Source organism: Lynx canadensis, chromosome B1 (assembly GCF_007474595.2).
Source record: "Lynx canadensis isolate LIC74 chromosome B1, mLynCan4.pri.v2, whole genome shotgun sequence".
NCBI classification, from domain to species: Eukaryota; Metazoa; Chordata; class Mammalia; order Carnivora; family Felidae; genus Lynx; species Lynx canadensis.
Window position 1 is genome coordinate 86,641,739 of NC_044306.2, and position 27,527 is coordinate 86,669,265.

The 27,527-nt window shown below is 43.1% G+C and overlaps 1 protein-coding gene across 1 annotated transcript; it reads right to left on the reverse strand.

Moving 5' to 3' along the window:
- Window positions 1-326: 326 nt before the first annotated feature.
- On the reverse strand, window positions 327-27,527 carry MGST2 (microsomal glutathione S-transferase 2). Its single transcript, XM_030313032.1, has 5 exons — window positions 27,393-27,527; window positions 22,076-22,175; window positions 4,867-4,937; window positions 1,450-1,531; window positions 327-962 (listed from the first exon to the last, which is right to left on the reverse strand). Exons 1-5 carry the CDS (start codon window positions 27,448-27,450, stop codon window positions 833-835), a joined length of 441 nt encoding a protein of 146 aa, XP_030168892.1. The 5' UTR covers window positions 27,451-27,527; the 3' UTR covers window positions 327-832.

Consider the following 27,527-nt stretch of genomic DNA (forward strand, 5'->3'; position numbering starts at 1 on the left):
AATGTTAAAATGTGTCATATGTGCTCATAACTCCCTTTTGTTAAAGTCCCTGAAGTCTGGGGGTGAACGCATTCCCATTTTATAGATGAGGAAAATAAAGAAAGGTCATTTGTATTGTGCCACACAAAGACTGCACATCAGGGTCACAACGGCTGCCCCGACCCCACACCCCACATGACACAGGAAGTACAGTGGAACCCAGCCCTCCCTCCAGCTGTGACCATGGCCCTCCTTCCCCTGCCCCGGGCAAGGACATTCACCGAGCACTAGTCTCTGAAAGGTTTCTTAAAAATGATAGGCTTTTCCCCCTCCTTTTTCCTTTTTTGTTTATAAAGTAACTTTCACAACCAGATTTGTTTTGTGCTATTCGTTGATGACTCTCTTCTCTGGCTACTCTTTGTGTTTGCCTGACTTCCCCCACGTGCGGCCATCTGTTGCTTTCCTACACTGATGAAGTGGGCTTGCTGCCTTATCAGCATCTGTCTGGAACTTTCCATCAAAAGAGAAGTAATCTCAGAGGCAGGTGATGGTGGTGGCCGCACAGAAAGCCCAGCACATGGTCAGGCTGCTTCCTGCCCACACAAGCAGTCATGACTTTAGCAGACATACAAAACCAGGGCTCTGTGCCCTTGCACTGAGGATATGGATACATCCCGTCCGAGCAGACTTCACTTGTTAAACAGGAACGTATTCTCTTAACAGGTATGGTCCTACAAAGCCATTTCAAGAAAAACAAAAGAAGGACTTTTGTTTTTAAAAATTGATTGACTCCATAGAACCTTCAGGGTGGAAACAGCTTCTGCTAGCATTTGGGCAAAGGGAGCGGGGGACGTTAGAAGCGTCTCAGTTTCTTGGCGACATTGAGGTCCATGTATTCATCCAGAAAGCTGTTTGCAATCCCCAGGGTGCCCAGGACTGTCAGCAAGGCCAGAATCGCCAGACTCAGCCGGAACCCGGTGATCCTGCAGGGTGGACGTGAGGCAGAAAGGTGATCAGCAGCTGCAGGGATGAAGGGAGGCGTCCTGAAGCAGGCAGCTCCACGTGGACACCGCCCAGGACTTCCGTGTCTTTGCCGTTTGAAAATTTTGATTCATCACATGAATTCAAGGGGGATGCCTAGGCACAGAGATTAATTGGCTCCTTTGAACATTCAAAGGATTATCAAGAGCGGGACGAATTACTTCCTTTGCAACTTTTTGGAGATAGCGCACAATTTTTGCAAGGATTTAAAGTGTGGCGGCCAGAAGTGCCCGTTCGGGGCACAGTTTGTACTTGATGTTCCTGCCTCGCACCCAGTAGGGCGGGGCCTGGAGAGAATGGCCTCGGGCAACGCAGATGACTTTTGCAAACACAACCCTCAGGGCTACTACTATTCCCAGGAGTGGGAAGCTAATTCAGACTCCATCCTGCCACTTTTGCCTGAACACCCAATCCTTACGTTCTCCTTACCTTTTTTTAGCTGCTTCTGAATATCCCCAGAAATACTGGTGACGGGCATATATGTACACAAGACCCAGACAGGTAGCAAAAACTATAGAGAAAAAATAGAGAAGATACAGGATATGATGGCAGTGTCTCAAAGTGCAATATGAAAACTGAGGGAAAAAAACTTACAAACTTTGTACGTGTCCAAAATATATACAGATCTCTGGCAATTCAATCATGAAAGGAAAACAAATTAAATTTTTTTAATGGGCAAAATATTTGAATGGACAATTCATACAGGAAGATAAACAAATGTACCAATAAGCACATGAGAGTTGTTTCAGTATTCAACATCATTCAATATCAGCAAGCCGCATTTTAAAACCACAATTAGAGGGGCACCTGGGTGGCTTAGTCAGTTAAGCGTCTGACTTCGGCTCAGATCATGATTTCATGGTTCGGAAGTTCGAGCCCCGCGTCAGGCTCTGTGCTGACAGCTCAGAGCCTGGCGCCTGCTTCGGATTCTGTGTCTCCCTCTCTCTCTGCCCCTCCCCTGCTCATGCTCTATCTCTCTCAAAAATAAATAAATATTAAAAAAATTAAAAACAAAACAAAAAAAAACCCTATTAGATGACACCACCACATACCCACTAGGATGGCTAAAATTTAAACACACCAACACAAAACGTCGGTGATGTTGGAATCCTCGTACACCCTTGGTGGGAGTACAGCCACTTTGGGAAAAGGTCTGGTAGTTACTTATGAAGCTAAATATACTTTTCACCCAGCAATTCCATCCCTATGTATTTACCCAAAAGAAAGGAAAGCACTTTTCCATAAAAAGACTTGTACAGAAGGTTCATTGCAGCTTTATTCATAAGAGCCTAGATTTGGAAAGAACCCAGAAACCTACCACCAGTAGAATGGATAACCAAATGGAGATAATCATACTACAGAATACCACTCAGCAGTGAAAAGACACAGATACTTGCAACAACATGGTGAGTTTCAACATTTTGCTGAGTGAATGAAGCACTGCACAAGAGGTCACGCTGTATGATTCCAGCTATGTAAAGTTCTAGAATGGGCAAAACCACACTGTGATGAAAAAGACCAGAACAGCGTCTGCCTCTGAGAGCACCTGACGAGGAGGGGCATAAGAAAACTTTCTGGGTGGTCATGTCCTGCATCTTGAGGGGTATACACTTGTTAAAATTCATTGAATGGTACATGTATGCTTTGTGCATTTCACCATACAGTATACAAATTTTACCTAAAAGAAACGTAAAGTGCGGCATGATCTGCCATCTGGTCTAACAGAAAACACCAATATCTTCCATACATTCAGGGACCCTCTCTCTCTTCCTCAGCACCCAACGGATGCAAATAGCCAGGGCCCTCTTGCACACTTGGAGTCTATCAGTGAGGCTCTGATATCCTGCATAAAATGAAATTCCTTATTTTATTAGGTCACAAACATTTTCTTTAGTTTCTACTCTATACCAGGTATTATTCTAAGGATCAGGGTGAGCAGTGAAATGGATACAAGCTTCCTACCTTTATAGAGTTTACCAGCAAAGACAGACAACCATGAGAAAAATGAGAAGAACATCACAGACTTGAAAGCATCGGGAAGGAAATGAAGTGGGATGGATGGGACCGTGGGGGGGAGGTGGAGGGGAGGACAGCGGAGCCACCTTTAGAAAGGGGTCAGGGAAGGCCTCCCTGAAGGGAGGACATGTGCGTGGGGCCTGCGGGTGAGAAGGAGAAGGCCGAGCAAAGAGCTGAGAAGAGAGGGGGTAGGGCCACCAGGAATGCGAGGGAGGAAGTGGAGAGATCCTGAGTGGGCTACAGTTAACCTCCCCATCTAATGACTTAACTCGCACAAAGCCAATGAGGACTATTCAGGGCAATTAATAGGCAACTTAACTTTTCATGAGAGAGAAGGAAAAGAAAATTACGACGGAAAACCCTTGTCTGACAGGAGGCCTCATTCAGCCCATTACAGTGAAATCCAAAGGGTCAAATAGCAGAGACTGAGTCCCATTATCAAAGGCACTTTTCCTATTAGTTGTTAATGCAGTCTTACCTGACAAGGAACAGCCCCTTCATTCATGCCCTTGGGGGAAAAAATGTGAGTTGGGATAAAGTTAAGAAGTCTTCCTCTAGAGGACATTTTATCTGAAGTTCCTCATTTGACAGTAAAAAGTACAAGAAGACAGTGATGGGGTTGCCTCTGAAAGCAACTGGATTTGGGTTTATGGGAAATCTTAGCAATCAACTGTCAGATCCAAATGAGGCAACGAGAAAGCAAAAGAGATTGGGTTTCTCCAACTAAGGTAGCTGGTGATACTTGACCCCATTAAAGAAACAGGCAGAGTTTGGGTTAAGCCTTCAGCTCTCCAGGGATATCTGCAGCCAAACAGAAAGTAGATGTCTGTAGAGTTGCTACATACAGGAGCACGACATCCTGGTGAACTTAAGAAAAGGTACATGGGTTATCGGAATACCTATAGACCCTGCCTGTACTTGAAGTCCAGTTTTCTCCTACATTGATAAATGTTAAGTTGGACAAATTATCTGTGATTCGGTTTCCTCGTCTATAAAGTAGGATACGTATAAAAATTTAAAACAGGGGCGCCTGAATAGCTCAGTTGGTTAAGCATCTGACTCTTGATTTCGGCTCATGTCCTGATCTCAGGGTCGTGAGATCAAGCCCCGCATCAGGCTCCACACTGGGCATGGAGCCTGCTAAGATTTTCTCTCTCTACCTCTCCCTCTGCCCCTCCCCACTCTCTCTCTCAAAAAATAAAATAAAATAAAAATACATTATTTTTTTTTATTTTAAAACAGTTTCTGGCACATAGTAAGTGCTCAATAAATAATAGCTATAATGATTAGGGTGAATTGTCGCAGCTAAACTAGAATTAAGGAATCAGATTTGAAGACAAATGTCATTTTCATCTGGGAGTGCCCAGCAGTTTGTTTCAAGTTTTTTTTTTTTTTTAATTACTGAATTAAATTGACATGAAGCCAAAATTAATTTATCTTTATTTTTTTTTATTTTTTTTAATGTTTATTTTTGAGAGAGAAAGAGACACATAGTGTGAGCCGCGGAGGGGCAGAGAGAGAGGGAGACACAGAATCTGAAGCAGGCTCCAGGCTCTGACCTGTCAGCACACAGCCCGACGCGGGGCTCAAACCCACGAACTGCGATATCATGATCGGAGCTGAAGTCGGACGCTTAACTGACTGAGGCACCCAGGCACCCCCAAAATTAACTTATTTTTAGAACAAGTGCTCTCTGATGCACATAGACATGGCTTATTTTGTTTAAAACAATTTCTAGGATCAGAAGATGTATGGTTACATGTCTGCTCCTTAATGGTTCTAAGAACCACAGTCATCATTAGATCAGAGTTGACTGTATTCTAAAATTACCTTGATTGAAATACCATCCAGCCATCCACAATGTAATCAGAAATATGGGGTAAAACTCCACACAGTTTTGTCTGCAGGAAAAAATAAAGACATGGGTTACATTATGAGAAAACTAAACACCAAAGCATTAAGCTTCCATCTGAAGGTAAATGTCTAATCTCTTCTTATAAAAATATGTAAGAATTACATACATGTCTTTTCATGTAAAATGAATCTTCCAAGGTAAGACTCAAACATTGTTTAAATCTTAGATCAGGGCCAAGAATCACTCTCCTACAGGTAAACCACCAGTAGTAGGAATGAATTATACCTCTTTTCCAAAAGACAGACCTTGAGATGGTCCTGATTTTAGCCTGATTAAGGCTAAAATTCATTCTGTATCCTATCTACAGAACCCAGAAAATAACACAACTTATGTAAACCAAATTTCTTCCCAAAATTCCTACACATTCATTGCCTTTCGATTGAGTTAATCAGCAGTTAAAAAATGGTTTTAAATAATTCCTATAAAATCTCCTGAAGTCTATGAGTATTTTTCACTCCCATTTTACAGAGGAACAAACTAAGACCTGAGAGCACAAGCTGACTGATGCCTTGCAGAGAATCAAACGGACTATGTCATCGCCAGATTCCAAGTTCCGTCCCAACATCAATTCAAATTGCCTCTATTCATAGAAGAGGTGGATGGAAATTTTGATACTATTTTAAGCGAAAAGGAATAGTTCTCTGGGAACTATAATTCATCTGCACCTAGCAAAGGGAAAGGAGATGAATTATATTCATGCTTCCCATGCTACGCCCCCAAGTGATCTTAGTTAGGTTGACTGTGCTCCTTGCTGACAATATCACAACCAGAAAGAGCTTTAATATAATTCGTAATGAGGTCTTGAGTTGATCCTGATGGAAGCAGCATAATTAGACAGAAATTAGAAATGATAGCACAGTGTTCCTTAAAGCTTGAGGATTTAAGGTTATGAGGCAATTGACCTAGAAATAGTTGATACCAGTTCTTGAAGATCTGCATCTTCTATCCGAGGTCACCATGAGTGGCTCTTTTTTTTTTTTTCCCAAATTTAAAAAAAAAATTGTTTTGTTTTGCTTTTGCTACCAAGATGGCGACATAGGTGGCTCCTGAACTTCCCTCCTCCCACGGATACGCTGATCGCACAGCCACACACAGAGCAATTCCCTCTGAAAGAAATCCCGAAACCAGCTGTGACTCCTTCAGTGCAGGCAAGGAGAAAATACCCACACTGAAATAGGTAGGAAAGAGGGAGACACGCTCTCACCATAAACCCCATCCCCAGCACAGCACTGTATCACCAGGTGGGAGTCCTCAACTCCTAGCTTCTCCCGGAGGACCACACATAGAGCACTCCAACTTTTTAAGACTTCCACTAGAGGGCTGGGTCCCCAAAACACTTAGCTCTGAAAGCTAATGGGGCTTGCATCCACAGGATTCGGGGTAGGACTCTAGCAGGACAGTGGCACAATCCCTCCCTTAAAGTGCCTACCAGCAGGGGCTGCGTCCCTGTGCACATACCCTTGGGGCTCCCGGAAGTAACCCAGAAGATGGGAGAAGGGAGTATCCCAGAAGATAGGGGGAGGGGTGCTGAGGTCCTAGGTGAGCAGGGGTGATTAGAAGCCATTGAGATTCAGGCACAGGTGTAAATGTTAACTGCATTTATGCTCCTTGAGGGCAGAGCCTGGGCAGCTCAGCACCCAAAAAGAGTCCCTTTGTCCCCTATAAGCAGTTCGTCACTGTTGGTCTTGCCCTGACCTCAGGTCTTAGTTGTGCTCATTCTACATTTCCCCTGGCCCCTCGTTTGATGGCCTGCCTTAAGCCCTAGTCCCTCTGAAATAAGGCTTTGTTCATTTCTTAATAGCATCTAACAGATTGAAAATAATTCTCCGATGGCTAGCCCTGGGGCCCTGCTATTTGCGGATGGTCTTCTCTGCAGCTGCCTGCTGAGAAGACCAGGTATTACTTGGCCTTGAAATACCTTGCATCCCATTCTACCTGCTCATTATGACCTCTTCCACCCTCCTCCAGCATGTGACCGTGTCTTTCTGCCACCTCAGTTAAATGGTTCACACCTGGATATGTCCCAAGATAGCTGTTCACAGTGAGTTGTCCACAAACATTGTTTAACTCAAGGGGACCAACCTCTGAAAATCTGTTCTTGACAATCCTATCAGTGACTACTCACAGTTACATTGACAAGAAGACCAAAATGAGAATAATTTCTGGTCTCTTCTGGACATGAAGGCAGATATATTCTGTCCTCTTTCTATAGGAGATCCTCAGGGAAAATCTCCAAATGGGACAGAAAAGAGCTGGCAGCAGCTGTGTCCATTTCCCTTTATGTGGGAAGAGAGGGTATAAGCTGATTGTGACCACTGATAGACTGTCCCCTTTCCTGCATGTCCACACTGAGGGAAACGAGTCTATCTACTCATTCCTTGGTTAGACCCCTCTTTGCTCAGTAGTCCTGTGCTCTTTTGACACCTAAATTTCCCATAAAATTATTAGGGAGAATTATTATTATTGTTATAGACAGGTGTCACCATGTGCCTCGAATTCTACCCAGGGGCAATAACAGAAAGAGGCAGCTAGAAAGACAGTAGGGGGACGAATCATCCTAGTTTGCCCTAGATTGAGCAGATTTTGAGAACGTGGGACTTTGAACTTTATAACCAAGATAGTCCCAGATAAACTGTAGCGGTCTGCCTAGAACTGAGGGTTCCCTGGGACACAGAACTTTGAGTGCTAAAACCAAGAAAGCCCCAGGAAAACTGAAAAGATCTAGTCACCATGAAGAATGACCTGAAGGAGCCTATGGAGATCGAATAGTTCAAGCTGCTGGAACCCCTCGTGGATCATCCCCAGCTCCAAGGGATCCCGGAGCTCAGGACATGTGGCCACTGCGGGGTCCCACTTGGACCCGAGGGCTGGCAGTAGCGAGGGCAGTACCAAACTAAGTGCCATTGGACCCTGTCTTAGTCATTAAGTGTGCTGCTAAATTCAGCTCATTTTGGAAAGACGAATCAAACGTTGGCCCGACAGCCAAATCTAGCAGTTCCTAAAATGCTAGTCTACAAATGTTTTTGATTGTATAGTGCTCATGGTTGCATAACCCCACAAAAAACAGAAATGGCCTGCTTTACAACAAAGATGATGTGAAGTTGGTGCCATACGGTAGCTGCCCGGCCTTCCTGGATTTGGGTGGGGCTATCTCTTGCCAATGGAAAGAGAAGGCGAAATGTGTCACTTCTGAGCCAAATGATTAAGAAGCTGGTGCGCCCAGATGCCTTTCCCCACACCTGGTTGAGTGGAGAGAACTCTCAGGACATGGATGGGGACAGACCCCTTACATGGACAGACCGTAGGCCTCTCAATGACCATGGGGAAGGCCACTCAACCAGGAGCACCCACATAGGACACTTCGTGGACAGAACACAAGCTTCCCTTGTTTTAAACCACTGGGATTATGGGGTTGATCCATTTAGCACGGCAAACACAATCAGCTGGAAAAATATATCACATACACTATAAAACCCACACAAAACAGAAATTCAAGAATGAGACTCTAAGAGCAAATATAAATAGAAGCTCCAAAATTTCCTCGTGCTCACAGCGGATGACTTAGTTCGCCCTCAGCATGTACATGTCATCTGGGAGACCTCTGACCTAAAACACTTGTGAATATCTCTGCTATTAGATTTAAACGCACAACAGGACACAGCGTATAGCAATCTTGTTCATAGAAAATCTGAACCATGCGCTGAAGGGAAAAACCTAATTAGCTATAGTACGTTTCTAATGGTACGACATCTTTCAAAAAATAAAAACAGACGAGACAACTTAAAGGAGACTTCGTAGGAGCTTCTTCTCTTTCAAGTTTTTGTTTGCTCATTTTTCTTTCTCCTTCTGTTTGGGTGACTCATTCTGAAGCAGCGGGCTGCACACCGCCACGAGCAGCTCGCACTATTAACAGATGACCCAGCCCCGGTCTGCTGCCTTTTGACCCTGCAAAGTCTTTTCAATTATTGCACTGGCCGAGGGTCAGAGCAACAGGTTAATATGCTCAGAAAAGGCTCGGGGATGAAAGGTGCTGAAGTTAATCTTTCTATATAGATTCGTAACTATCTAAATTGCTCCTTGTCAAGCAACCCTTGTGCGGGAACACCAGAGGACATTTGCCATGAATAGCAGGAGGGCAAGACTCTAACCACCACTTCAGTGGTGCCGCTGATAAGCAAAGGGATGAACCGATGAGGGAGTGAGGCTTGCAGCTCATCCAAATTCCTGCCGCTCCTCATCCCCCCGCTTCCGGAGGCTCACCCAGCTTGTGTGCAGAGCTATTTGGTGGTGGCATGAATGTTTGTGTCCCTCAAAATTCATATGATGAAGGTCTAATCTCCAGCGTGGCTGTATGTGGAGTAAGGAAGTAATTAAGGCTAGAATGAGGTCAGAAGTGGGGGACCCTGATCTAATGAATGGGATTGGTGTCCTTATAAGAAGAGACACCAGAGAGCTCTTGACACCCACCAGACTCACTCTGCCCAGCCCCTTGTCTGTGCTTGCGTGCACACACCAAGGAAAGGACAAGTGAGGACACAGCAAGAAGGCAGCCATCTGTGAGCCCAGAGAAGAGAGCTCTCAGCAGAAATCCAAGCAGCGGGAACCTTGATCTTAGATCAAGGTCATGATCGCCCAGCCTCCAGAAGTGTGAGAAAACAAATGTGTGTTGTTTAAGCCACCCAGTCTGTGTTATTTTGTTACAGCAGCCCAAACTGACGAATACAGGCAGTTTGTGGAGAAGGATGAAGAACTCATCATTTAGAGTCATTCTCTGGCCTTGGGGACCCCTAGCCCTTTCTAATTCAGTGGATAAATACATCTTATGCATTCAGCTAATATCTAAGATGGGTGCACTTGTAAGAAAAATGGAGATGTGTTTACTGTTTTTTATTTGACTTATTTGTTGTTGTACTAACCTATTACAAAAGTAGGTGACTCACATTACTATAATCCCAGTGTTACAGAATACCTGAAAATTTTTTTGTGTGAATTTTCCTTTCTCCAAAGTTTTTATTTTTTTTATTTTTCAACGTTTATTTATTTTTGGGACAGAGAGAGACAGAGCATGAACGGGGGAGGGGCAGAGAGAGAGGGAGACACAGAATCCGAAACAGGCTCCAGGCTCCGAGCCATCAGCCCAGAGCCTGACGTGGGGCTCGAACTCACGGACCGCGAGATCATGACCTGGCTGAAGTCGGACGCTTAACCGACTGCGCCACCCAGGTGCCCCTCTCCAAAGTTTTTAGACATAAGTTAGAGCCACTAGTTTTAATTTCAAATTTTCAGGATTTGAGTTTGAAATGACTATAAAAAGTAAGTGGAAAAGCAACAATAACAACAGCAACAAAATTTACAGCTATAGTAGAGTAAGAGGAGGGAAATGTTTCTGAAGAGTACTCAGATTCAGGATGATTGGGTTTACTTGTGTGGCAGGCTAATTCTGGAACAGGAAATGAGTAGTTCAATATTAAGCAAATAAGGATGCATTAAAAGAACTACGTGAGAGGATTTCCTTCTATCTTACCCAGCACTAATGAAACCATTGGTTGGGACACTGCATATACTTCTAGGCTTCAGGTTTAGAAATAACATGAAAAATTTTAGTCTAAAGAGAACAACCAAAATTTTTTCATAATTTGGGGGAAGAAGCTGAAGAATTATTACTACCTAGCCTCAAAATATAGAAGATGAAAGATAATGAAGATAATGATCCCCAACTGTATGAAAAAGAGTGGGGTCATTAGCAGCTATTCGTCTCTTCTGGTGAGAACAGAATCAGAGGGAATGTACTTAAATTGCCACAAGATCAAGGTATTACTTGGATCTACTTTTGAGATTTATAAAAGCCTTCAATCTAAAGGGATCAAGGTACTCAAATTAGACCAGATAGAATTTTCTAAGCTTAGCAATAACAAGAAGGACTGGCCCTTGTTGAAACTATAGTTGCTTTGTTCACAAGTTTAAAAGTGTGTTCTGGCAAAAGACTGCAAAACTCTAGAAAATGTCATCTTGAAAGGGCGGGCCTATGCCGGCCGACTCCATCTTGTTCTGTGTCCTTCACCTGGACCACACCTCCTCCCCCCACCCCCCCACCTGCCTAACAGGACTCGGACCCTTCCCCAGCCAATCGGCTGAGGCCACAGCCATTACTTCACCAACTGCCCCTAGGCCCCAATAAAACCTTTGTCCTTTTGAAACTCGCTCTCTCCCTGGTATCTCACTGCTGCGTCGGTGCAGGTAGGGGATTGAGCTCGAGCTAGCTCGAATAAAGGCTCTTTTGCTTTTACACCGGACTTGGCTCCCTGGGGGTATTTGGGGATCACGAATTCTGGGCATAACAGTCTCTAAGGCCCTCACGGTAGGAAGGAAAGTGGGAGTGGATGGGGGACTCTAACTCTCAAGTTACCTGGGACTGGTAACATGGGTAAACTGGGCTCCAGAATCATCATCTCTGCTTGGCAAATGATTATCCAACCTGAGGTGATGTTGAGACAGGAAATAGGTACTTCTGGGGTGGTGAGAGGGACCTGGAAGTGATTGTTATAAGACGTCAGGTCCCACTTAGGGACAGGATTAGCCCTAACGCCAGGCTTCTTGGCCATACTTAGGGAAAAGCAGCAGGAAAAAAGAGTAGAGGAAAAGACAGCATTTCTGGTATAGCCAAGGTCATAAGATGTTCAAAGGAGGCTGAAGGACTCAATGCTTTGGTCCAGAAGAGCCAAAAAGGAAAGTACATTTTCTCTTAGGGATTTGCAGAGCTCAAGGAAGCCTACCCTATAGCCAAATAGGCTTTGGAATGACCTGGTTATCCAGGGGATCATGCCCTAACTACCTCAGATAAAATCAAAATGGCTTTACTAGCAATGAATTTAATCTGGTTTGACCTGATTTACCTAAACCTTAGAACCTAAGGCAAGAACTTGGGCTGGTGCTATGGAACATCTAAGAAGAAATTCACGGAAGTGAGTAGGCCCATCCCCACTCACTCTTCAGAGAAACCTAGGACAATTACTACTGTACTCTTGAAGGTATTTTATGACTCCAAATTCACTCCCTCTGCCCCAATTATTGGCTATTATTTTTTAACCCCTCTTCATTCTGCCACGATTAATCAAACAGAACAAACAAAACACTTCTAACAAGGAAATTCGGTTTGTATACTTTTTGATAAACAGACATTTAAGAGAAATATTTGGAAATGGTGTCCAGCGATAGAAGAGAAGGGAGAAAGCAATAACTTGAAAGAAATCAAATTTGTGGAAAGTGTAAGAACAAACAGAACCAGAAGCGGCCCGAGGATTTCGAGTGCTGGAAGCCCAACACTCCCCAACAGAATGTTCTCAGACGACAGAAGACAAAGTGGGACGATGTGGAATTTCCTCCTGTGATGATTTTTATAAATAGAACAGTGTCTCCCTAACTTCAAGCATTCATATATCACTGTCAACATTTTAACATCTCCGTATACCACTTATGATCTTTCTATAAATCAACTATTTTTTCCCTTAAATTAGGGAGAATGCAATTTTATGAGTAGAAAAAGAATATCACTTTCGAAATAAAGAATAAGTATAAAAATAAATCCCATGAGAACAAAATTTGCCAAGTTCTCATTAGATGCTGTTGATTGCTGAAGGCTCTGAGCATGAGACCCTCCCTCTGTCGAACAGGAGAATGGATGGTCCGGAGGTGTTGAGAATACATACTCCCTGCTAAATGTGACAGATTGAACCCATGTTTATTTCTTCTCCCTCCTGAAACCTCACTAAAATGCCAGGAAAGGAAAAAAAAAAAATAGATACAAAGTCAAGAACAAGGAGAATGGGAGTAGACACAACAGCGGAAGAGAGACGTTAGTCAATTTCTGAATAAGGACGGCACTCAAGGGAACAGCAGCTGAGCTGACAGAGCACAGACAGATGAAGCCTAAGCACCTGCACAAGGAAGGTCCAAGGAAGACTAATGCACCGCTTATCCCAGAACCCAGGACACTCAGGAACTGGGGGCACCAGGTACCCGTGAGTCCGAGCTAAAACAGAAGAACTGGTGGGCAGACTATAATAAGGAGTGCTTTAGCTCCCCTCCACCTCTGATCCCCACCCCTACTACCCCATCACAGGAGATGGGAGGTCTATCGTCTAGAGAACCAGAACCAGAGAATCTCGTGAGGTCTAGGAACAATGGTGGGGGGGGTGAGGGTAAAATCTTGTACTGAAAGCCACGCGAACCTACATACTACATAGTGGAAGAACCTTCCTTCGTTCACCCACCACACTTTCAGGTTTCTAGAAGTGAGACCTATTTACCCATCCTCCTCCCTCATCCCATCCTTGCCTGCCCCCACAGGGGGCTTACGGGTTTTCCTCTACAAAAGGAAGCTGCTGCCGATCAATCACCCTTTAGTGAGCTGCCCACTCTACTGAGCCCCACCCATGCACACAGAGTCCCATCATTTTCTGATGCTCTTTACTAAATTTGCACAGATAGCCAACCAAGGATCACTTGATATTTGAGTAAAGCTTCTAAGGTCTCCTTTGCTCAGATCTCTTTGCTGGACCCTTGTCTTCTTGACCTCTAAGGCTGGTTCAGTCCTTGCTCCTCTTCTCTCCCTTCTCCTTTGTCTACACCCACTCCCTTAAGATTTCTTCTAAAAAAACTAAAAAAAAAAAATTTCTTCCAATCTCATGGCTGTAAATCATCTTTGTGTGCCAATGGCCAATAACTCTTGAATTTATACTTCCGGTTCCAATCTCTATGCTGAAATGCAGATTTTTATACCCACGTCCCTGCTTCTCTCCACTTAGATGTGTAAACAATGTACGAGGCAGTTTATGATGCAAGAACAAACGATCTGAGTAGCTTAGTCGATGACAATGCTTACAGTCTCTCCTTAGCTGTAGCATAAGTCACATCTCAGACACAACATGTCAAAAGGAACCTCCCGGTCTTCCCCCCAAAACTGCTCCTCCCACTGCCTTGTCTCTCTGTTGTCTCTCTCATCTCTCCCAGGATGCTCAGAACAAAAATCCAAGGTCATTCTTGATGCTTCTCACATGCCATATTTATTATGTCAGGAAATTCTCTTGGCTCTACCCTCAAAACGTATCCAGAATCTGACCATTTCTCACCATCTCTACTGCTACATCCCTGGTTCAAGTTAGCTTCCTAACTGAATTTTCTGCTTCTACCAATGCCTTCATATAGACTGTTCTCAGCAAAGCAGACCAAGGGATCCTTTTAAAGTATAAGATCATGGGTGCCTGGGTGGCTTAGTCAATTAAGTGCCTGACTTCGACTCAGGTCATGATCTCGTGGTTCATGAGCTCGAGCCCTGCATCGGGCTCTCGGATGTCAGCATAGAGCCTGCTTTGGATCCTCTGTCCCCCTCTCTCTGCCCCTCCTCTGCTCATTCTCTCTCTCTCTCTCTCTCTCTCAAAATAAATAAATAAAAACTTTAAAAATAAAATAAAATATAAAATCATGTTACTCCTCTGCTCAAAACTTTATAATGACTTTCCATTTCACTCCGAGAAAAGCCAAAGGCCTTACAATGGCCTTTAGGGCCCTACGTGGTCCATCTACTACCTTTCTGACTTTCCCTCCTACCACTTTCTGTCAGCTCCTTCTCTCAACCACACTAACTTCCTTGCTAACCCACCAGGCACATTTCCACTTAGGGTCTTCGCACTGGTCATTCCTTCTGCCTCAAGTATGTTTTCTCTGCGGGGCGCCTGGGTGCCTTGGTCGGTTGGGCATCCGACTTCGGCTCAGGTCATGATCTCACGGTCCGTGAGTTCGAGCCCCGCATCGGTTTCTGTGCTGACAGCTCAGAGCCTGGAGCCTGTTTCAGATTCTGTGTCTCCCTCTCTCTCTGCTCCTCCCCTGTTCATGCTCTCTCTCTGTCTCAAAAATAAATAAACGTTAAGAAAAATTTAAAAAAAAAAAAAGAATGTTTTCTCTGCGTGTTCATGTGGCTAACCCCCTTACCTGCTGTGTAAGCTGTTGCTCAAGTGCTACCTTAGTGGGGTCTACACCGACCACCCTAAACAGCAACCTACCCCCGACTCACCTCCCAGCAACCCACCCCTCTGTGTTTTCCTTTTTCTTTTCTTTCTTAACACTTACCACCTCTTGCATAATATATTATTTTCTTATAATATTACCTGCTTATGGTTTATTTTCTGTCTTTTCTGGCTATGAGGTAAACTTCAACAGACAAGGATCTTTATCTAATTTTTTCATTGATACATCCCAAGCTACTGGATATATCACACAATGCCAGATATATAGAGGTGCTCAATAAATATTAAATGGGCAAATAATAAATAAAATTGAAATGCAAAGGACAAAATAGACAAATAAGAAGGAACTTAGAAAAAAACAGAAATGATGGGGCACCTGGGTGGCTCAGTCAGTTGACCATCTGACTTCGACTCAGGTCATGATCTTGCAGTTCGTGGGTTTGAGCCCCACGTCACACCGTGGAGCCTACTTCAGATTCTATGTCTCCCTCTCTCTCTCTGCCCCTTCTCCACTCATGCTCTGTCTCTCTCTCTCTCTCCCTCTCAAAAATAAATAAACATTAAAAAAATTTTTTTTAACTTTTTTTTAACATTTATTCATTTTTGAGAGGGAGGGACAGACTGTGAGTAGGGGAGGGGCAGAGAGAGAGAGAGGGAGACACAGATTCCGAAGCAGGCTCCAGACTCTGAGCTGTCAGCACAGAGCCTGAAGCAGAGCCTGAACCCACAAACCGTTAGATCATGATCTGAGCCAAAGTCGGACATTTCACCGACTGAGCCACCCAGGTACCCCAAAAAATTTTTTTCAAAAAGAAAAAGAAAAAGCAGAAACAATACATGGAATTTAAAAAAATATTATTATTGAGGCGCTCATGAGTTTGAGCCCCATGTCGGGCTCTGTGCTGACAACTCAGAGCCTGGGGTCTGCTTCAGATTCTGTGTCTCCCTCTCTCTCTGCCCCTAACCCATTTGCATTCTGTCTCTGCTCTCTCAAAAATAAATAAACATTAAAAAATATATATTATTATTAAAGTCCTCTGATATAAGAGAATAAATTGCCTCCATAAAACAAAAAAGGGATTATTTAGTAGCAGCAGCAACAACTAAAGAACAATGAAAGAATAAAAATTAATTATTAGAAATTGAAATTGATATCTGAAACTTTTTTAAAAGATCAGTAACCAATGAGACAACACAAAGAAATAAAAGGCATCCAAGTTGGCAAGGAGGAAGTCAAACTTTCACTCTTCCCAGATGACATGATACTCTATGTGGAAAACCCAAGACTCCACCAAAAAACTGCTAGAACTGATATATGAGTTCAGCAAAGTCGCAGGATATAAAACCAATGTACAGAAATCAGTTGCCTTTCTATACACCAATAATGAAGCAGCAGAAAGAGAAATCAAGGAATTGATCGCATTTTCAATTGCACCAAAAACTATAAAATACCTAGGAATAAACCTAACCAAAGAGGTGAAAAATCTATATACTGAAAAGCAGAGAAAGCTTATGAAAGAAATTGAAGAAGACACACACACACAAAATAGGAAAGCATTCCATGCTCGTGGATTGAAAGAACAAGTATTATTAAAATGTCAACACTACCCAAAGCAATCTACATATTCAATGCAATCCCTATCAAAATAACACCAGCATTCTTCACAGAGCTAGAACAAATAATCCTAAAATTTATATGGAACCAGAAAAGACCCCAAATAGCCAAAGAAATCCTGAAGAAGTAAACCAAAGTTGGAGGCATCACAATCCCAGACTTCAAGCTGTATTACAAAGCTGTCATCATCAAGACAGTATGGTACTGGCACAAAAACAGACACATAGATCAATAGAACAGAACAGAGAACCCAGAAATCTGCCCACAAACATATGGCCAACTAATCTTTGACAAAGCAGGAAAGAATATCCAGTGGAAAAATGACAGTCTCTTCAGCAAATGGTGTTGGGGAAACTGAACAGTGACCTGCAGAAGAATGAACCCAGACCACTTTCTTACACCATACACCAAAATAAACTCAAAATGGATGAAAAGAAGCCATCAAAATCCTAGAGGAGAAAACAGGCAACAACCTTTTTGACCTTGGCCACAGCAGCTTCTTACTTGACATGTCTCCAGAGGCAAAGGAAACAAAAGGAAAAATGAACTATTGGGAGCTCATCAAGATTAAAACAAAAAAAAAAAAACAAAAAAAAAAACCTCTGCACAAGAAACAATCAGCAAAACTAAAAGGCAAACCAATGGAATGAGAGAAGATATTTGTAAATGACATATCAGATAAAGGGTTACTATCCAAAACCTATAAAGAACTTATCAAACTCAACACCCAAAGGACAAAAATCCAGTGAAGAAATGGGCAAAGACATGAATAGACACTTCTCCAAAGAAGACATTCAGATGGTTAACAGACACATGAAAAAATGCTCAACATCACTCATCATCAGGGAAATACAGATCAAAACCGCAATGAGATACCACCTCATACCTGTCAGAATGGCTAACACCAACAAACTCAGGCAACAGCAGATGTTGGCGAGGATGCGGAGAAAGGGGAACCCTTTTGCACTGCTAGTGGGAATGTGAGCTGGTGCAGCCACTCTAGAAAACGGTATGAAGGTTCCTCAAAAAATTAAAAATAGAACTACCCTATGACCCAGCAATTGCACTACTAGGTATTTATCCATGAGATACAGGTGTGCTGTTTCAAAGGGGCACATGCACCCCAATGTTTATAGCAGCACTATCGACAATAGCCAAAGTATGGAAAGAGCCCAAATGTCCATCAATTGATGAATAGATAAAGAAGATGTGGTATATATATATACAATGGAGTATTACTTGGCAATCAAAAAGAATGAAATCTGGCCATTTGCAACAATGTGGATGGTACTAGAGTGTATTATGCTAAGCAAAATAAGTCAGTCAGAGAAACACAAATACCATAGGAATTTAAGATACAAAACAGATGAACATAAGGGAAGAGAAGCAAAAATAATACAAAAACAGAGAGAACCAAACCATGAAACTCTTAAATACAGAGAACAAACTGAGGGCTGCTGGCGGGGTATTGGGTGGGGAAGGGCTTAAGTGGTGAGGGGCATTTAGGAGGACACTTGTTGGGATGAGCACTGGGTGTTATATGTAAGTGATGAATCACTAAATTCTATTGCTGAAATTATTATTACACTGTATGTTAACTAACTTGGATTTAAATACATACATACATAAATACATACATACATACATACATACATACATACATACATAAAATACACAAAAGATCAGTAAACAGAAGTTCAAGGAATTTCCCAGAAAGAACAAAAACCCAAGAAGATGAAAAACCAAAGATAAAAGAAAACTAGATGACCAGTCCGAGGATCAACATACAACTAATGCAGATTTTAAGAATAAAAGAACAGAGAAAATGAAGAGGAAATTCAGGGTAAAAATATTTTTAGAAAATTCCAGAACAAGAAAGACATGAGTTTTCAAGCCATGAAAAAGTCTCATCTAGGGTTTAGCATAGTGAAGACAAATGCCTCCAAGCAAGCACAGAACCATACCATCTTAGGACACTGGGATTTAGGAAGATCCTAAAGCTTGCACAGTTTCCAAACAAAAAATCAAGAATCAGCATAGCACAGAACATCACAACAATATCAGTGGAAATTAGAAAATAAAAGAGGAATATTTTCAAAATTCTGACGGTAAGGATTTTTAACATAGAAATATATGCCTAACCAAACCATCAATCAACTGTAAGGTAGAATAAAGGCATATTTAGAAGTGGAAAGTCTCAAAATTTGACCAACTATTCACCCTCTCTCAGAAAACGTCTGCAAGGTATGTTCCACCAAAATGAGAGAAAACCAATAAATAGGAAAATAGAAGATCCAGGAAACAGGCGATCCAAATCAAGAAAATATAAGGGAAATTCCTGAGGATGATGACAAAAATCCCCACAATGACAGCAGGTAGCACGTTTAAAGAGCAACCTCCAGATGGGAGCAGAAAGATTGAGGACTCAAAAAAAAAAAAAAAAAAAAAAAAAAAAGGACTCTAACAGAGATAATCCAAAAAAAAAAAAAAAAAACCAAAAGGCATTACTAGATTAATGTATTTGAATGTATTAAGAGGAGACTTTTTCAGTTCTGTTAAAGATTTGAGGATGAAACTAAGCAAACAAATAAACAATGAGGCAGTCACTAATCCCAGGTAAAACAAAAAATTCACAAGGAGATGAAATCATAGTATATTATTGGACTCAGCTTTGAACGTTACTTATAATTAGAATAATATAAACATTGGCTATTGGTTTAACTCAACAAAGTGATGTACTGGAGGATAGACATAAGGAAAAGAAGTGGAGAAACATGAAATTCTTTCTTCCATAAAAGGAAACTGATTGATAATGTCTAAAAATTGTGAATCAATGAATAGCAGTGAAAGCATAGTGTTTAGAAATATGGAAGTAAATGCCAAAAGTGCTAGTCACAAGGTTGCCAATGGTTGTCTCTAAGGCTAGATTGGCAGTAAGGAGAGTTATCTGTTGCTTTCGGGCATGTAATCTCACTTGATTTTCAGACCACATACATCATTACTCTGACAAAGTAAATATTAGAATTGGGACATACTGGGACCAAACCAATACTTTCCACTTGACATAATCATAAAGATTCAAAGACAATTGAAATGGACATGACTTTCTCATCATGTTGTTCACTGTTACTGAAAATCATATCTTGGGCATAAAGTTTTAGTCAAGTAAGAGATCAAGCTCTGGAGATGTGCTGTAAAACACTGTATCTCTAGTAACAGCAATGTTTTATACATTTAAATTTTTTAAGAAGGTATATAGCTCATGCTACATGTTCTTACCACAATAAAATTTTGTTGAAAATAATCTATGTCTATGCATCTCTTAAAACTATCTCTTCTGGGGCGCCTGGGTGGCTTGGTCGGTTGGGCGTCCGACTTCGGCTCAGGTCATGATCTCATGGTCCGTGAGTTCAAGCCCCGCATCAGGCTCTGTGCTGACAGCTCAGAGCCTGGAGCCTGTTTCGGATTCTGTGTCTCCCTCTCTCTCTGCCCCTCCCCTGTTCATGCTCTGTCTCTCTCTGTCTCAAAAATAAATAAACGTTAAAAAAAAAAAAAATTAAAAAAAAAAAAAAAACCCAGTGAAGAAATGGGCAGAAAACATGAATAGACACTTCTCTAAAGAAGACATCCAGATGGCCAACAGGCACATGAAAAGATGTTCAGCGTCACTCCTTATCAGGGAAATACAAATCAAAACCACACTCAGGTATCACCTCACGCCAGTCAGAGTGGCCAAAATGAACAAATCAGGAGACTATAGATGCTGGAGAGGATGTGGAGAAACGGGAACCCTCTTGCACTGTTGGTGGGAATGCAAACTGGTGCAGCCGCTCTGGAAAGCAGTGTGGAGGTTCCTCAGAAAATTAAAAATAGACCTACCCTATGACCCAGCAATAGCACTGCTAGGAATTTATCCAAGGGATACAGGAGTACTGATGCATAGGGGCACTTGTACCCCAATGTTCATAGCAGCACTCTCAACAATAGCCAAATTGTGGAAAGAGCCTAAATGTCCACCAACTGATGAATGGATAAAGAAATTGTGGTTTATATACACAATGGAATACTACGTGGCAATGAGAAAAAATGAAATATGGCCTTTTGTAGCAACGTGGATGGAACTGGAGAGTGTGATGCTAAGTGAAATAAGCCATACAGAGAAAGACAGATACCATATGGTTTCACTCTTATGTGGATCCTGAGAAACTTAACAGGAACCCATGGGGGAGGGGAAGGAAAAAAAAAAAGAGAGAGAGGTTAGAGTGGGAGAGAGCCAAAGCATAAGAGACTGTTGAAAACTGAGAACAAACTGAGGGTTGATGGGGGGTGGGAGGGAGGGGAGGGTGGGTGATGGGTATTGAGGAGGGCACCTTTTGGGATGAGCACTGGGTGTTGTATGGAAACCAATTTGTCAATAAATTTCATATATATATAAAAAAAAAACCTATCTCTTCTACCAACAGTGGTATTCATCCCAATGCTCAAGCCTAGAGAGTAGTCTGTGCAACCCCTGTTGAAGCAAAGAGATGGACAAGAGAACAATGCTGTCAGCTCAAGGACCATGACTTGCCCAGAGTGATTCAAGATGTATAAAAAGCTGAATAACCCACTTATCATTAAAGAAATAAAATTCCATAGTTTAACATTTTTCCACAAGGCAAACACCAGGTTCAGATCATTTTATAGGCAAATTCTAAGAACTTGGAAGGAACACACTCTTCCAATCTTATTAAAATTCTCTGAGAGAATAATTCTCTAACTCATTGCATGAGACTAGTATAATCTTGATATCAAAATGGGACAAACATCATATAAGAAAGGAAAATTATAGGCCTACGTCACTCATGACATAGATGAAAAAATCCCACAGTGTTAACAAAAGAATAGAATGATATATAAATGGTGACGTGTGCAATGTTTCTAAAAGCACTTATCTGGGGGATGAAATAAAAAGGGAGCCCTAGCATCTGCAGCAACCAAACTCATGGTGTGGCTGCTGCAGAACATTCTGTAGAGATCTGAAAAGACAAGATGATCAAAATCACTACATGTATGAAATGGGAATCTTTCTCATTCTTACACGGTTTGGATTTCAGGAAATGGTTCATGGGCAGAGGATGATAATGACCCACCTCTGTTTCAAGGAGAAAGGAAAAATTAAGATAGAAGATGGATGTCATAGCTAATCCAGCTTGAGGCTATTGAATTCTAAGGGTACTGGAGGGGCTCTTTAACCAAACTGCCATGCTTAAAGATGTATACCGGTCATTCTTAAGATCCCTGCCTTTTCTGTAAATGCATCTTCTGAATTCATAACATAGGTGGATAAAGGCTCCAGGTACTAAATACTTCAAGCTTTGAGCATCATGAGAAGGGGCATGGCTGTGAAGACTGGTTTGTTACAATGAGATATCTTCTCTGCACATCTTTCCCTTCATCAGAATTGTCTATATGTGACCACTGAAGGGTGGAGGAAGCATTACTTACTGTGCACGAAATATTCTCTCAAACTCTGGTGACCCAGAGACTGCTGGGGGCGTAACTTTGTATTTTAATCTTGCCTTTCCTACATGCAAAGCAAAATAACCTGCAAGTATAGAGGAATTAACAATTAAAATGTGGCACATCACTATTCATTAGAAAAACACAAATTCAAACCATAATTAGATACCACTGCATACATATTAAGATGTTTAAAATTCAAAAGACAGACCATATCAATTAAAAAAGACAGGTGAGGCTATAAGAGCAATGAGAATTCTCAAAGACTCTGGCAGGAATGTAAAATGGTATAATCACTTTGGGAAACCATTTGGAAGGGATGTTCTACTTAGACATACGTAGATTGTATAGCCAGTCACTCCACTCCTAGTGATTTCTCCAAGAAAAATTAAATTATATGTCCATACAAAGACTTGTACACAAATATTCATAGCATCTTTATTCATAATAGCCCAAAATTAGGAACAACTCTGTGATGGTTAATTTTGTGTCAAGTAGCCTAGGCCATGGTGCCCAGCTGTTTGGTCAAACACCAATCTAGATGGTTCTGTGAAGATATTTTTTGAATATGATGAACATTTACATCAGCAGATTCTGAGTAAAGCCACTCCTTGATGTGGTGGGCCTAATCCAATCAGTTGAAGGCCTGAAGAGAACAGATGGACATTACCCAAAGAAAAAAGAATTCTGCCTCCACACTGCCTTGAGACTCAATACCGCAACAACAACTCTTGCTGGAATTTCCAGGCTTCCAGCCCACCCTGCAAATTTCAGAGCCTCCAGCCCCCGCAGTGGCATGAATCAATTTTTAAAAATAAATGCCTCTGTGTGAGTGAGTGAGTGAGTGAGTGAGTGAGTGTGTGTGTGTGCATCTGCTGTATTGGTTCTGCTTCTCTGGAGAACCCTAACACAAATGTTGATCAACAAACTAATGGATAAACAAATTGTGGTATATGTGCCATATCTATATAAGAGAAATACTGTAAGACAGTAAAAAGGAATGAACTGTTGGGTCACCTGGGTGGCTCAGTCGGTTAAGCGTCTGACTCTTGGTTTCAGCTCAGGTCATGATCTCACGGCTTATGAGTTTGAGACCCACGTAGGTCTCTGGGCTGACAGTGCAGAGTCTGCTTGGGATTCTCTTTCCCTCTCTCTGCCCTTCCCCCACTCACCTACTCTGTTTCTGTCTCTCAAAATGAATGAACTTAAAAAAAAAAAAAGAATTAACTATTGATACATGAAACAACATGGATGAACTTCACACTAATTATGTTGGATGAAAGCAGCAAGATCAGAAGAGAGTATTACTGTATAGCTTCATTTACATAAAATTCTCAAAAATGCAAATGAATCCACAGTGACCTAAAACGGATCAGTGGCTGCCTGGACATGATGAGAGCCAGGAGGGAGGGTCACAAGAAAACTTTGGAGGATGATGGCTTCCTGTGTGACTCAGTTTCACTACTATAAAATGATCATGACTTTGTTGTCCTTCATTGGCCACAGCTGTTGTGTTAGATCATCCAACCCTGTGCTGGAGTCACTTACATCTGACAGTCAATCCCATAAACCTCATTCACTTTTGGACCCACACTTCCTCCTTGGTCAGTTATTCTCACCTCCTGTCCTTCTCACCCTCTTTTTACACCATGATTAGCGCTGGGGCCTATTAGTTCCCTTCGGATGATGTCTTCCAGCCACAGTTCCTTTCCAGTTCCCTCCAACGCTCTTCTGGTCTCACTTATTTTAATACCTCCATGTCCCTTTCCTACTTGCTAATGTTTCAATACCAGTTTCCTTTTCCACACCAAGTTTTTAGCTTGTGTGACAGTATCAGGTGTGATGCATTTCCTCCAGAGAAACAATATGATCTCCCCTCTGACAAGTCAGTAAATAGCGAGCCTGGGTTAGTAAGGCCTCACAGAGCGGGACTATTCCCTTCCCCTGAATTCCTCTCTGCTATGAGTAAACTGTTGCTCAGGATCTAAAAGCTGTAGCTGAATGTCTGAAAGGGTGTAAATACTTAGGACTAGAGTCTCTCATTCAAACTGCAGTGGCATCCCTGAAGCCTGAGAGAGCACAGTGAAGAGACCGAAAATGTGGGACTGGGCACTGTTTCCAAACCCGGGCTAAATCCTCTCAAGGCAGCATAAATCCAGAGGGGCCAATAGCTCAAGGGTCCGCCTGGAGCCAGAAAGGAGATCTGACTGCAGCCGAGAAAATCTGCAGGCCCTTGCTGATCTGCACCCCGCTGCTCCCACTGTTTCTAAGTTGTTCCACAGCCTTGGAGAAAACACTCGGTAAGGCTTCTTGTTTCCATCTGTAAGAAGGGAACCATGAAAGATGTGCATTCCTTGATTTACACATTGGCGATGGTGCAAGAACCCAGAGCTTCGAGATGAAGCTGTGACTACGCGAAAGCTTAGGAAGGGCTGTCTCCCTCAAGGCTATTCATAGCACCTGGTTGCACCTGTCTGTAAAGGCAGCAAATGTGAGGAAAGAGCTTCAGTCGGGGGCACAGCTGTTTGGATGCTCCCCAACCAGCCCACATACAGCTGCAGGCAGAAGGATTCAGTTGGGCCAGCACAGTCCCAAGGAGGAGAAGCCCCTCTCTGTTCTTTCAGGTCAGGGGCCTTAGAGACACCATGGCTACCGCGGGGATAACGGGATGAGGACAGAAAGGCTCTTTTACCTTTTCTGGAGTGCGTCAATTTTCTTTCCCCTCCTAACATCACTTTAAAACTACCTGAGGGGTGCCTAGGTGGCTCAGCCAGTCAAGCATCTGACTTTGGCTCAGGTCATGATCTCGTGGTTCATGAGTTCACGCCCCATGTCGGACTCTGTGCAGACACAGAGCCATCGTGTGGCTGCCTCTCAGTCCAGCAGCAGCTTCCTTCTGTGGGGAAGCAGCGATGATGGGGACTAGTCATGCTGAGTGCCAACCCCAGGCCAAGGATGCTGGTGGGCACTTCTCACCCAGTGTCCTGTTCGACCCTCCTTTTTTTAATGTTTGTTTGTGTGTGTGTGTGTGTGTGTGTGTGTGTGTGTGTGTGTTTAGAGAGAGGAAGCACTAGCAAGGGAGGGGCAGAGAGAGAGGGAGACACAGAATCCCAAGCAGACTCTGTGCTGTCAGTGCAAAGCCCAACATGGGGCCTGAACCCACAAACCACGAGACCATGACCTGAGCCAAAGTCAGACAGTCAACTAACTGAACCACCCAGGCACCCCTGCTTAGCCTTCTTTGATGAGGACACTGAAGGACAGAATATCCTGGCCAGGAGCACCCAGCTTGTTAAGTGTCTGAACTGGACAGATGTGGGATTGTCTGTCTTCAAAACTCAACCTGCTTCTACCACGGTATGTGGGGCCCCCTCTCCATAAACACCAGACTTCTGTAGAAGCAGCAAATTCTGGTTCTTAATGCCAACCAAACAGTAATGTCCTTTCTTTCTTTCTTTCTTTCTTTCTTTCTTTCTTTCTTTCTTTCCTTCCTTCCTTCCTTCTTTCTCTCTCCCCCACCCAACCAGTAAATGTTCCCTGTCTATCACTGTTAAAAAAAGAGACAACAGGCTCAAAATGGAGTCATCTATGCTAACATCACCAATCCTAGACATAACACCTCACTTAATTACGGTTTCAACCTCTCCCAAAAGTGGAATCTTAAACCAGCCAATCTGGAATTACGTGGTTAGCGCCACAGAGGCAATCTGCCTGACCGACTCCTGCCATTCCCTAAAAGAAGACGACCTTTGCCACAAATAATCACAAACTAGCAACTTCCTGTTCTGCCCCCTTCTGCCTGTAAAAGTCTTTCACTTTGCACAGCTCTCCAGAGCGCCTTTCTACCTGCTAGATGGGATGCTGCCTGTTTCAGGACTCATTGAATAAAGCCAATAAGATCTTCAAAATTTTTTTTAATCTTCATTGATTTTTGAGAGAGAGCGACAGAGAAACAGAATGTGAGGGAGGGAGGGGCAGAGAAAGAAGGAGACACAGAATCCCAAGCAGGCTCCAGGCTCTGAGCTGTCCAGCACCCCACCCAACGCGAGGCTCGAACTCACGGACCTCAAGATCATGACCTGAGCCGAACTCGAAGGCTTAACCGACAGAGCCACCCAGGCACCCCATAAACCAATAAGATCTTGACATTTTACCCAGTTCAATTCTGCTTTCTAACACCACCAGCCACCACTGTCCCAGTCTCCTCTCCTCTCCCCACCCCCACCTAACCTCTGGCCACAGTTCTCGCGGAGCCCTGCACCCACCAGCAAACAGAAACCTCTCTGTGAGGCTGACAGAGGCTCTGTCTGGGGCATCTGTGGACCTGTTCCCGGGCTCCCCACAGCACCAGAATGAGGGCACACATGGGGTCGGCAGTGCTCACGTGTAGTCCTATGTGAACCATGGGGTCAGCACAGGGGCACTTGAGACCTAAGTGTTGCTTTAGTTGGCGATAAAAATCCTGCTCTACTCCACTACTCCGGAAAACACTGTGAATCCAACCACAAAATGCGTATCCTATGGTAGAACAGTTTCATAAACTCATAAAACAGACCGGTTAGGCAAGACATGAAGTGTGCATGCGGGTCTGGACTTTATCCCATGCACCCTGAGCAGTCCTCAGCTCTGCCCCCTTCCTGGTAGGAGCGCACTTGGAAAAATAAAGAAGTATGCATGGTTGGTTCCGAGTCTTGCTCACCCGTGCCCAGACTCTTTTCCCCATTTAGCATGTGAAGTTGGTGATCATGGATAAGATGATAAGAACCGAGCAAATGTGACCCCCGTGGAGCAAATGCCCTTTACATAACCAGGCAGTCGAGATATCGAATAATCCTAGTGGGACGGTGCTTTAAAAGTTAGATTCGTCACTTAACCTGAAGCTCGTGTTTCTGCAGATTTTTTTAGACCTGATTATCATACCTGCCATAGGCAGTTTGTTTAAGAAAACACTAATTAAAAGATCAGTGTTTCAGAAATGGCAGCCACGGTTTACAAGCAGGTACAATGTTTCCTTTGGCACATTCCACATTAATAGCTAGTGGGCTTCTACCCTCATTTGAACTGGGCTGGGGGTGGGAACCACAAACAATGCAGAAGCGCTGGGCTCAGAAAGCCTACCACGTCCCCTTTGGGAGAACTAATCCTTGGAATGTTCCAAATCTGTTCCCAGGGAAGGAGGCGCTGATGACCCAGAGTGGAGCGGGCACTCACACACTCATGGGCTCCAGCAAGTAAGTATGAAACTCAAAATCTGGACCTCCCTCCCTCTGCCACACACGCACACACGCTGCCCGAGACTTACTTTGTTGACAGGCGGACAAGACTGAGACAGCGGCCAGCAAGACTGAATGCCCAGCCATCTTTCACACCGACTGTTCTGGCTCAGGGAACTATTTGTTGAAACCGAGGGGAAGATAACAGGCACTTTCGACTTGGT